The 13,005-nt window shown below is 41.4% G+C and overlaps 1 protein-coding gene across 2 annotated transcripts in view; it reads right to left on the bottom strand.

Annotated features, from left to right (window-relative positions):
- The window catches only part of LOC139385867 (replication protein A 70 kDa DNA-binding subunit-like), a 39,541-nt gene extending 30,808 nt beyond the window's left edge, over positions 1 to 8,733 (bottom strand). Inside the window, exons 1-10 of one of the 2 annotated variants that reach the window (XM_071131146.1) lie at positions 8,566 to 8,733; positions 8,322 to 8,372; positions 7,974 to 8,052; positions 6,262 to 6,370; positions 4,347 to 4,435; positions 4,112 to 4,183; positions 2,289 to 2,418; positions 1,921 to 2,023; positions 1,770 to 1,838; positions 1,284 to 1,476 (exon numbers count right to left, since the gene is read on the bottom strand). In XM_071131146.1, coding sequence (XP_070987247.1) covers positions 1,284 to 1,476; positions 1,770 to 1,838; positions 1,921 to 2,023; positions 2,289 to 2,418; positions 4,112 to 4,183; positions 4,347 to 4,435; positions 6,262 to 6,370; positions 7,974 to 8,052; positions 8,322 to 8,372; positions 8,566 to 8,589 — 919 coding nt within the window. In that variant the 5' untranslated portion in view covers positions 8,590 to 8,733. The remainder of the gene's footprint in view (positions 1 to 1,283; positions 1,477 to 1,769; positions 1,839 to 1,920; positions 2,024 to 2,288; positions 2,419 to 4,111; positions 4,184 to 4,346; positions 4,436 to 6,261; positions 6,371 to 7,973; positions 8,053 to 8,321; positions 8,373 to 8,565) is intronic. The other variant, XM_071131147.1, reaches the window with a different exon arrangement.
- Between the last annotated feature and the right edge of the window lie 4,272 nt (positions 8,734 to 13,005).

Raw genomic sequence — 13,005 nt, 5'->3', positions numbered from 1 at the left:
TGGCGGCGTAGTGTGTTACTGATGGTAGGCTTTGTTACTTTGGTCCCAGCTCTCTGCAGGTCATTCACTAGGTTGTTTGAGGTTTTATACTGATAACAAGTTCAAACAGGTGCCATTAATACAGGTAACGAGTGGAGGACAGAGGAGCCTCTTAAAGACGAAGTTATAGGTCTGTGAGAGCCAGAAATCTTGCTTGTTTGTAGGTGACCAAATACTTATTTTCCACCACAATTTGCAAATAAATTCATAAAAAATCCTACAATGTGATTTTCTGGATTTTTTTCTCTCATTTTGTCTGTCATAGTTGAAGTGTACCTATGATGAAAATTACAGGCCTCTCATCTTTTAAGTGGGAGAACTTGCACAATTGGTGGCTGACTAAATACTTTTTTTCCCCACTATGTGAAAATGTCCATAGATAGTTGAACATATTTTCAACACAGGTGACATCATGAGCACAGTAGACTATGGCCATGTTTGAGATGGAATTCTACTCATTTGCAGTCGGACACTGCTGACTAACTGATCTAAAAATCACTTTACATCCTAAATAATTATTTTCATTAGCCTAGTGGTTAAGAGTGTAGTGCACTACGTTTGACCAGGGCCCTCTGGTCAAACGTAGTGCACTATATAGGGAACAGGGTGTCATTTGGGAGCAACCTATACTCTGCCATCTTAACCCTTTCGTCCAGTCCTTGCTAGGTTAAACTGATTTAAGCATGCTTAAGATGTCTTCAACATCACGAGGTTGGCTGGGCCGACGCCTGCTGGTCCTGAAGAGAAATGACTAGACAGCTAGACGACAAGCTGCAAGGAGTCTATTATATTACCATCATTACAATTTAGGATTAGTTCCAAATGGCATCCTATTTCCTGCACAGTGCACCACTCTTGACCGGCGCCATATAGGCCCTGATCAAAAGTAGTGCACTATATAGGGAATAGAGTGCCATTTGGGATGCTGACTATAGCTTATTACTAACTCATTTTACCAGTTCTCTCCCTCTCTGCCATAGGGCCCAAAGTCAATCTGCACCACAGGCCATTACTGTCATCAGCGTCATTAATGACTTTTATATCTGCTCTTAGAATTACCCCAACCTCCCTAGCGCATCCATCTCCCCTACGCTGCCCTACTACTCTATTGAAGCTATCCCTATGATAGGATAATAATAATAATAATAAGCTAAGTCTGTTATTAATGACAGTTATCATGCCCCGCCAATCCTGCCTGGACCACCCATCCCCTTCGCTCCTCCTTTGCTACACCTGCACCTTACCCAAAATGGTGTCCTTTTCTCGGGCCTGCAGGTCGGCGATGGAGACGAAGTTGCACTGCACCATGGGTACGTCCTGGGTGTCTTCACAGGGAATGATGGTGGACTCTCCATTCAGGGTCATCTCATAGTCATTCTTCAGGGATGAGTACTGCTTGTTGGCGATCTTCAGGGATCCCTTGGAGATGTAGAACACCTGGACATGGATCAAAGAAGGTTCAAATCTAAAATAGATCTGGACACATGATTCATTTCAGCTGAATACTGATGTAGGCAGTAAATAAAGCCTGGCAGAGGATCTGAAGAAGAGGATCATGTTGCTACTGTCGTGTGACTCATTTTTGAGAGAATCATTCATCTTTGATTTGTATCATTATATCCTATTATATCCAATTCAGCACATTGAGATTGATTACTCAGTTCACCAAAATCTACCAGTGACAGACATATGGTGGATAAGCATCATTAATAGGAGGCAGTTCCTCTCACCTTGCCAGTCTCGATGATGCTGTAGAATTTGTCCACCTCCTGGGTAAAGGCAGTCACTCTGATCTCTCCCTGCATCAACACACAACAGTCAGCTACGGACTAGCTCCACACGATCCAACACGAGAAAACCTTTTCGTTAGCATTTACTCACACTCTCATCCACAATCTCCATATAGAACAGCTTGCCGTCCCCACGAGAGTTGCTCCAGGTGCGGATGCCGCTCTTGTTGGTGACACGGGCTCGGATGGTCCACCTGACAGAAAATAACCAATGTTAACGTAGTTTTTGGATGGAAATCTAGTCCTTGAACAACTATCACACAGACACATCAGACCGTCATTATTCAGTTATATGACTAAAGAGTATGGTACAACAGGATTATAATGACTCAAGAGACCATGTTGTTGGAGATGGTCATCAAAGTGATAGGTTGCATCCCAAAAGGCACCCTATTCCCTATATAGTGCACTACTTTAAAGTGGGACTCAACCATAGACGGGTATAAGAAGACCACTTACTTTGACTGGTAGGGGTTGAGGCTGGCGATGGGCACAACTTTGGAGGATCCCCCAGGAGTGCTGGGCATGGCAGACGGAGGCATGCCCTTCTTCCCCCCAAACTCTCTGCTGGGACCTTTGTTCATGGAGCCTTATGATAGATAGGGAAATTAAAAAGAGAACTGAGGCGTTATTGGTGCATATAGAGAGCAGTGATGGAGTGGCAAACTCAAAAGAATAGACATCTATAATTCATCAGGGCTGAATTTCAAAAATCTAATTTCTTTGGATCACAACTCCTTGATCAATGTAATTATCTCACTTCATGAAAGTAGTCTCGCATCACAGAAAAACGTAATCAGGAAGAGTAGTGGATTTATTGCGGTAGGTTTGGGATAGTAGAAGAGGAGACAACCCCCCCCAACTAAGTTGTGTGAGTATGAGATGTTTCTGTGAGAGAGACGATGATTCACATATCAGACTCAAAGCAGACAGAAGTGTGAAATAACAAACCAAAGCTGCTCTTCCCACAGGAAATTGGTGCATGAGGCCTGACTTTGAGGTTTCTCTGTCCGGACAAGCGCTAGCTGCACATTTGATTTGTGTGCGTCTCACACTTTGGATTAGAGCTCAGAGTCCACTTTGCCAACCACCGCATTTCTAGTAATTAAGCCCCCAGATCCAGCAGCACAGTCACACAACTGAACAATAATAACTGTGCTGATGAGGATGCAGCTCACCATCACTACTTCAATTCCCTGACATCAGATTAGTGGGATGAATACCTATGACCTGGACCACAAGATGATATAAGCTCCTGAAGCAGTAGATTGGGCTAAGAGTTCATCTGTCATGGTTCACAAAATGCCTTATGATACTGTAGGTTAGCACTAAGAAAAGCTTCCTTTAGCCCTGCATATTTTCATGAAATAACTGGGTAAACACTTGTAATGTGCAATGATTAGAAATGGTTATTCAGTCACAAAGAGATGGGTTTAGAATTAAGCATTAATTTAATTACCTGCACACTTTCGCTTAGACCTATTTAGGGAGCATTAGTAAAAATACATGCTAAATTAAAAGTAGAATAACAAAACATGTATATTTTGGAATCAATGTCAGTAGTATATTATTGATAATTAGGCTACCCATCACGTACCATCTCATCATGGCATGATCACCATTTAATTTCAGTACTAATTATAACCAAGTGCTTACCTAATTACCTGACGAAAAGGGAACCGTCGAAAGAGCTGAAAACCATCAATACTACTGTATACTCAGATCACACCCAATTCAAAACCAAATTTACAGTCTGACTGACGAGCACATCTGGACTACTGGAAATAATAACCTGTGTGACGTACAGATGGTTCACCAGCAGCATTTCTCTAAGACTGATTTTACTGGCTTATTTTCAACAAAGAGACAGAATATAGACCTAATATTTTGTGCTTATCAGCATCACATGGGTCAACTACCATCTTAGTAAGATAAGTATAATGTTACAGATGACTGTATATACCCAAGAGGCAAATGTAAATTAGCTAAGCCTTCTGACAAAAACAGCAGCGGTCATATGTTCAGTAGATCTGAGGATTTTAACCAACATTTGTCCATTTTGCATAAATGCTGCCATCTACTGTAAACTGAAAGAAAATAACCTATATTGAAATGTTTTGTAACCTTCCAAATCATTTTAAATAAATATATATAGCTGCAAAACATCAGGAATTTATCTTGAGAAAACGGTCCATCAATGACCCAACCTCTCAATTCAACTCCTGGTACATGATGTGAAAAGACAGATTTAAAAGCAAAGTGAGTGATCAGGAGTTGTATACCATCAATTCCATTCTGGGGTTGCAGGGGGTGGACTGAGGGATTGGGGGCTGACAGTGGGGTTTTACTCTGACCTGCAAGGGAGATGAGCAAGTGAAAGGTCAAAACTCAAGGAAACTGCACATTCAACATGGTAGGCTATATCCATGTTTGGATTCAAACATTTGTTCAACTTCTGTCCCCCTAAGCCGTATGATATGGTGATGGTTAGAAATGCAGTATGGGCTGAAGACTCACCTTCCACGTAAGGCTGGGGCTCTCCGATCTTCCCAGCCACCTCATCAGCAGACTTTACCACCTCCATGTCCAGTATGACCACCACACGTCTGAAAAGAAAAACAGATTAACAGCTGCTTCGTAAATAATATTCCAAAGACTTATCAACCATGTGTTTAATATACAGTTGAAGTCAGAAGTTTACATACACTTAGGTTGGAGTCATTAAAACTCATTTTTCAACCACTCCACAAATTTCGTGTTAACAAAGTATAGTTTTGGCAAGTCGGTCAGGACATCTACTTTGTGCATAACACAAGTCACTTTTCCAACAATTGTGTAAAGACAGATTATTTCACTTAATCACAATTCCAGTGGGTCAGAAGATTTATATACACTAAGTTGATTGTGCCTTTAAACAGGGTATACATTTCCAGAAAATTATGTAATGGCTTTAGAAGCTTCTGATAGACTAGTTGACATCATTTGAGTCAATTGGAGGTGTACCTGTGGATGTATTTCAAGGCCTACCTTCAAACTCAGTGCCTCTTTGCTTGACATCATGGGAAAATCAAAAGAAATCAGCCAAGACATCAGAAAAAAATATTGTAGACCCCCACAAGTCTGTAAATTGCTCCCAAGAGTGAACCAAACGCCTGAAGGTACCACGTTCATCTGTACAAACAATAGTACGCAAGTATGAACACCATGGGACCACGCAAATCAATCCCAGGACAATAGCAAAGGACCTTGTGAAGATGCTGGAGAAAACAGGTACAAAAGTATCCACAGTAAAACAAGTCCTATATCAACATAACCTGAAAGGCCGCTCAGCAAGGAAGAAGCCACTGCTCCAAAACTGCCATAAAAATGAGACTATGGTTTGCAACTGTACATGGGGACAAAAAAACATACTTTTTGGAGAAATGTCCTCTGGTCTGATGAAACAAAAATAGAACTATTTGGCCGTAATGACCATCGTTATGTTTGGAGGAAAAAGGGTGAGGCTTGCAAGCCGAAGAACACCACCCCAACCGTGAAGCACGGGGGTGGCAGCATCATGTTGTGGGGGTGCTTTGCTGCAGGAGGGAAGCAACATCTCAAGACATCAGTCAGGAAGTTAAAGCTTGGTCGCAAATGGGTCTTCCAAATGGACAATGACCCCAAGCATACTTCCAAAGTTGTTGCAAAATGGCTTAAGGACAACAAAGTCAAGGTATTGGAGTGGCCATCACAAAGCCCTGACCTCAATCATATAGAAAATATGTGGGAAGAACTGGAAAAGCGTGTGCGAGCAAGGAGGTCTAGAAACCTGACTCAGTTACACCAGCTCGGTCAAGAGGAATGGGCCAAAATTCACTCAACTTATTGTGGGAAGCTACCCGAAACGTTTGACCCAATTTAAAGACAATGCTACCAAATACTAAATGAGTGTATGTAAACTTCTGACCCACTGGGAATGTGATAAAATAAATAAAAGCTGAAATAAATCATCCTCTACTATTATTCTGACATTTCACATTCTTAAAATAAAGTGGTGACCCTAACTGACCTAAGACAGGGAATTTTTACTAGGATTAAATGTCAGGAATTGTGAAAAACTGAGTTTAAATGTATTTTGCCAATTTGTGTGTAAACTTCCGACTTCAAGTGTGTGTGTGTGTGTGTATATATGTATGTATGTAGGTATATATGTGTGTATCTGCATATCCATTGTATGTGTCCCCATATTAACAGCTCTAAAAGTTTGTGACTCATCTCAGCCAATCTATCGAAAGGAGAAAAATGATGCAGCAACAAGGAGGACCTACATGAACAGCTAGCCTACATTTAAGTTATTTGAATAAACCATGTTTTCAATAGAAATGGAAAGAAAAGGGTTAGTCATTCTGTAGGCAGGAAAACATGAAAAGATCAAAAGATAGAAGCAACATACCGTCCATCCTTTAAGACATTGGTCACGCTCCTCTTCAGCTGACAGATACAGTTTGGGACTAGTCGGTTGTCCTCAGTCATTGGGCTGAGCTGGGTGGAGAGCATGAACGCTACAGTAGGGATAGAGATGTTAGAGACAAGACAGACCAACACAAACATCGGCAGCGCAGTAGAGGGTGGCCACCCACCGCACACGCCCATTGCTTGTGTTAGTCTGTCTTTGTCTATGACAGCTGATGATATGCATCGACCAACTAAACCCCCATCACTGACAGATACAAACAACATGCGATCCTTGGTAGTAAACATGGAACAGAGCCAATTGCAGCTCAGTCTAGTCTGGGATGAGGATAGATTTAGATCCCAAAAATATGTTCCTTAATAGGTCTTATTTTCTCATGACTATGTTATCACAATACTTCTTAAACTATGCCAAATTAAAAGGAAGAAATGTATTCATGTTTTCTTCTTTGACGACTTCCAGCTCTCTATTCCTTTTACTGAATGCTGACTACCTACTGCTGGTTTGCCCTAGGCAATCCACAGCATAAATCACATCCACAGCACAAAACACACCAAAGTGCCCCTGTCAGCGATTTACCTTGATATTTTCAGGGTGAGACTGTGGAAAGAGACTAAAACCCCTTTTGATTTACCCTGTTGTCTTTGAAGTCTAGCTCCTGGTGTAATTCAGATTATGACAGGATTGCACTATGGATTTACAAAAATGGGGTGCAGTTTCTCAACAGCTTCATTTGGCAGGTCTCTAACATATCCTTGACTTTAATTTAAACTGATACCTTGACATTTACTATATATCCAATACAATTTGAACCATGCAATAATTTAAAATACTGGCATATATTATTCAAACAGAAAACGTTAGTTTTCTTTGCATGCCTTTACCACAAAGCAATGCTATGTACGTTTAGCTTGCTTCATTTGTGTCACCAAACCTACTGGCTCCAGGTCATCTATAAGTCTTTGCTAGGTAAAGCCCTGCCTTATCTCAGCTCACTGGTCACCATAGCAGCACCCACCCGTAGCACGTGCTCCAGCAGGTTTATTTCACTGGTCACCCTTAAAGCCAATTCCTCCTTTGGCCACCTATCCTTCCAGTTCTCTGCTGCCAATGACTGGAAAGAATTGCAAAATAGAAGCTGGAGACTCATATTTCACTCACTATCTTTAAGCACCAGCTGTCAGAGCAGCTCACAGATCATTGCACCTGTACATAGCCATCTGTAAATAGCCCATCCAACAACCTCATCCCCAAACTGTTATTTATTTATGCTCCTTTGCACCCCAGTATCTCTACTTGCACATTCATCTTATGCACATCTATCACTCCAGTGTTTAATTGCTAAATTGTAATTATTTTTCCACTATGGCCTATTTATTACCTAACCTCCCTTATCTTATCTCATTTGCACACACTGTAAATAGACTTCTCTATTGTGTTATTGAATGTATGTTTGTTTATTCCATGTGTAACTCTGTTGTTTGTGTCACACTGCTTTGCTTTATCTTGGCCAGGTCACAGTTGCTAATAAGAACGTGTTAACTAGCCTACCTGGTTAAAGAAAGGAGAAATAAAAAATGTCTAATAATAAAAATGTGCCACCTGTAATGGTCACCTGCCTCCTGCCCTACAACCATTTCTGAGTGTACTTTGAACAGGTGGTGGAGTGGATTTGGAATAGTTCTACTCACAAGACATTGAGTGCTGTCCATCACTCATCATCAGACGAAAGCGGGCTGGTCCACTGCCTCCATCAATTTTACGGATGTTCTGAAAGAATATGAATACAGGTGTGCGGTCGAAATGATCTTGGTCAATGTCGACAAATCTAGCAGTGGTCGAAATCTGTATTACCATATTGGGGAATATTCTTGTCTTAAATGTTGTATGTCCATACTGTCCAAGTTAGCTAATTGTTGACAATGCCAGTAGTCATTCTTCAACAGTTGGCCCTATTAACTTGGCCAACTAACAGGTTAAGTTCGCTAAAGTTAGCGAGCTAACGTTACCTAGCTACTTCCACGTCCATTCATACTCACCACTAATTGAAGTATGGGGTTTGGTAAATCATTAGAGCCTTTGGTTAGGTCCTGTTGAAAGAGTAGAACACAGCTTGAGAGAGATGAAAAATATATATAGATGGCTACCTAACGTAAGCTAGCAGCTCAACAAAGCAGCAAGTCAGCACTCAGTGCACAGTCCCTGTCTGAAAACCATCTTCCTCAATGCTGGGAACACTTTGTTTGCATGCTTTCTGGGATGTCATAAAATGCCACCACCTACCTCTATCGCTCCCTTTGTCAGCATGTTGAAGCTGAGTTTATAGGTATTTAGGGTTAAAAAAAAATGTATGTTTTAACTCAAGAGAGGACAATCTCACTTCTACAGTGGCAGTGTTGCGTCTGTGGCGCCAAATGTATGCCTGAACGCGCGAACTGTTCATGACGTCATCGCGTAATTTACTGCTAAGTCTTCCGGTTTCTCTTATAGATTTAGGATCAGTTTACACTCGCCAAACCACCTTTAGCAACAGGCAGTAAAATAAAAAACTGACCTTAGAACAGCGTGACGAGCCAACGGGCCTCTATGACACTTTGGTTAAACGTGTAAAAAAGTGTTTATATAGTAAGGCATTGCAATGCCAAAAATTGCTTTATAAGAACACAAAATAACAGTTAATAGCTGCTCATTTTATTAGATGTCCTGCAAATCCTGCAACATTTATGAAACTGTCTTTGTTGAAGGAAAACAAGGCGCTACATGGTCAATCTGGAGTCTGCATTGGCCATGCAGCATTTACGGGCGATATGGCTTCTGAAGAAGTCAGGGCATTCAAATATATTGTGCTTCGCTGAGCAGAGATGTTGTGAAAGAAGTTGTCAAGGAAGTGAGTTTGTGTTTATACAGGACCTCACGCCCCCACTTACCTTCAACCTTCAATCATGTCAATGCAGAGCTATATAGAGCCCTCTGCATTGTTACAAAATTTGGGAGGCGGAAAGTAATGCGGTATGAAGCTCAATTTGACCTCTGTATGCGCCAAAACCGTCCATAGAGTCTCCATAAACATTTTCAGATCAAGCCCCGCCCATATATTGTTTATCAGTTACTTTACACCACTGCAGTTTTGTCACAGTCCCTTCTAACGGGTCCTGCTCTGCTTGTAAGCGTCTTAGGAAAATCGAAGACGTGCGTGTCCCTGAGAGTGTTAGCTTTCTGGCACGGGCTCATAATAGTCCCAACCGCCGTTCAAAAGCTGGAGTTAAAAGTGAAACTGATTCATTTGCCACAATAAATAATGTAATATTAAACAAAATAGTGCCAAGTTCACGAAGCACCCTGATGGTGTGGTTGCCTAATGGTAAGTCCACCCCTCCTAAAACACAAACCATATTGTTTTACATCGATTGGAGTCAATGTATTGAGAGTTGTGTCTCCCATTGACTGCCTTGCTCAGTGGCAGAATGACCTTGTCATCTCGGTGATTCGATCCAGCAATCTTACAGTTACTGGCCCAATGCTCTAACCACTAGGCTACCTGCCGACCCATCCAACAAATAGTGTAATGTGCAAATATACTGAACAAAAATATAAACGCAACATGTAAACATGTTTCATCAGCTGAAATAAAAGAAAATACATTTTCCATACTCATAAAAACTTATTTCTCTCAAATATTGTGGACAAATTTGTTTCCATCCCTGTTAATCAGCATTTCTCCTTTTCCAGGATAATCCATCCATCTGACAGGTGTGGCATATCAAGAGGCTGATTAAACAGCATGATCATTACACAAGTGAACCTTTTAGAAACATTTTAGAGAATTTGGAAGTACGTCCACCGCAGATGATGTGTAACCAACACATCCAACTTCTTCACCCGAGGGATCGTCTGAGACCAGCCACCCAGACAGCTGACGAAACCGAGGAGTATTTCTGTATATAATAAAGCTCTTTTGTGGGGAAAAACTCATTCTTATTGGCTGGGCCTGGCTCCCCAGTGGGTGGGCCTGGCTCCCAAGTAAGTGGGCCTATGCCCTCCCAGGCCCACCCATGGCTGCACCCCTAACTAGTCATGTGAAATCCATAGATTAGGGCAGGGGTGGCACTTTGGTTTTAAAAGTGGGAACATCTTTTTTTTAAATTATTATCCAATAGGATAAACACTCCAAACAAACTACCCGGCCGCTCGAAGGCGTCCACATGGTCCTAAAGCACACCTTTGCCTCGTTTTGTATCACATTAGCATGTTAAAACTGGCAGGGACAAAAATGCAATTTCAGAATGTGGAAAAAAAGTTGCGTCCCTGGATTAGGGCCTAGTGAATGCATTTCCATTAACTCATTTCCTTATATGAACTGTAACTCAGTAAAATTGTTGAAAATGTTGCATTTATATTTTTGTTCAGTATATGTTTTGGCAAAACTTAGTTGAGAAATCTCAGGTTTATAAATTAGGGACCAGGCACAACAAATAGGCCTAAATGTTCAAGTAATAGTCCATGGACCTCCCATTACGCCTGTCTTCACAACACAGAAGTATTGAATGGCTTCATCTCTGGCGAGGAAGTGATTGAGTTAGAATTAAGCAGAGCGTCAAAGTAAATTTGGTGAAGACGAATGTTCTGAATGGACAACAGTAAAATCGAAAACTGGAACAAAAAGAATATTGTCGAAAATTGGAGTGGAGGATACGTGTGTAAATGATAATGAATCGCTTCTTGTTGGGATGCGGTTGTTGAGTTAGGGCAAAGTTGTTCTAATTCTCATTGGTCTAACGTTATCTGTGGTAAGGATGCATATGCGGGAAACTGTTTGAGGTGTCAAATGGTGAAGTATGAGCTTGGAAAAGTGGAGTCTGTCAGTGACCAATAGTGGTTTTGTTTTGATGAATTGCATTTTTGACAAGCGGAGGAAGATAGCAGTGGGCCTCAAAAGAATCCACAAAACAGAAGTTTTATGTTTTGAACATCGTAGTAGAGGACCCGTCAAAGGAGTCATCTCAGGGGTGACTACGGATGTTCAGGTTGAATACGTGAAGAGAATTCCTGGTGTGGTTTGTTGCATCCTAAGATGCTGGGATCTTTTACTGAAAACTCCAAAGCGTACTTATAATAAACAGAACAGATTTATTTAATGTTCCCCTTAACACATTACAGTCGACTACTCTCTACAGTGTCTTCAGCCCAACTCTCCAATACAGTGGCTTGCTTAAGTATTCACCCCCATTGGCATTTTTCCTATTTTGTTGCTTTACAACCTGGTATTAAAATGGATTTGGGGGGGGTTGTATCATTTGATTTACACAACATGCCTACCACTTTGAAGATGCAAAATATTTTTTATTGTGAAACAAACAAGAAATAAAACAAAAAAACATAACTTGAGCGTGTATAACTATCCCCCGCCCACAAAATCAATACTTTGCAGAGCCACCTTTTGCAGCAATTACAGCTGCACGTCTTGCAGTATCTTGGTACATCTCGCCACTGGGATTTTTGCTCATTCTTCAAGGCAAAACTGCTCCAGCTCCTTCAAGTTGGATGGGTTCCGCTGATGTACAGCAATCTTTAAGTCATACCACAGATTCTCCAGTGGATTGAGGTCTGGGCTTTGACTAGGCCATTCCAAGACATTTAAATGTTTCCCCTTAAACCACTCGAGTGTTGCTTTAGCAGTATTCTTAGGGTCATTGTCCTGCTGGAAGGTGAACCTCCGTCCCAAATCTCTCAAAGACAAACAGGTTTCCGTTAAGAATTTCCCTGTATTTATCACCACCCATCATTCCTTTAATTCTGACCAGTTTCCCAGTCCCTACCGATTAAAAATATCCCCACAGCATGGTGGTGGCAGAATCATGCTGTGGGGATATTTTTCATCGGTAGGTGTTCTTGGGGTGAGGAGAGGTGTTGGGTTTGCACCAGTCATAGCGTTTTCCTTGATTGCCAAAAAGCTCCATTTTAGTCTCATCTGACCAGAGTACTTTCTTCCATGTGTTTGGGGAGTCTCCCACATGCCTTTTGGAGAACACCAAATATGTTTGATTATTTTTTGGGGGCCACTCTTCCTTAAAGCCCAGCTCTGTGGAGTGTACAGCTTGAAGTGGTCCTATGGACAGATACTCCAATTGCCGCTGTGGAGCTTTGCAGCTCCTTCAGGGTTATCTTTGGTCACTTTGTTGCCTCTCTGATTAATGCCCTCCTTGCCTGGTCCATGAGTTTTGGTGGGCAGCCCTCTCTTGGCAGGTTTGTTGTGGTGCCATATTCTTTACATTTTTTAATAATGGATTTAATGGTGCTCCGTGGGATGTTCAGTTTCGTATATTTTTTTATAACCCAACCCTGATCTGTTCTTCTCCACAACCTTGTCCCTGACCTGTTTGGAGAGCTCCTTGGTTTTCAGAGTGCTGCTTGCTTGGTGGTGCCCCTTGCTTAGTGGTGTTGTAGACTCTGGGGCCTTTCAGGCAGGTGTATATATACTGATATCATGTGACAGATCATGTGAAACTTAAATAAAGTCCACCTGTGTGCAATCTAACTAATTATGTGACTTCTGAAGGTAATTGTTTGCACCAGATCTTATTTAGGGGCTTCACAGCAAAGGGGGTGTATACATATGCACGCACCACATAATTGTTTGAAACAAGTAATTTTTTTCATTTCACTTCACCAATTTGGACTATTTTGTGTGTCCATTACATGAAATCTAAATAAATATCAATTTAA

This window comes from Oncorhynchus clarkii, chromosome 27 (assembly GCF_045791955.1).
Source record: "Oncorhynchus clarkii lewisi isolate Uvic-CL-2024 chromosome 27, UVic_Ocla_1.0, whole genome shotgun sequence".
Lineage (NCBI taxonomy): Eukaryota > Metazoa > Chordata > Actinopteri > Salmoniformes > Salmonidae > Oncorhynchus > Oncorhynchus clarkii.
This window is presented reverse-complemented; position numbering and strand designations above follow the sequence as displayed.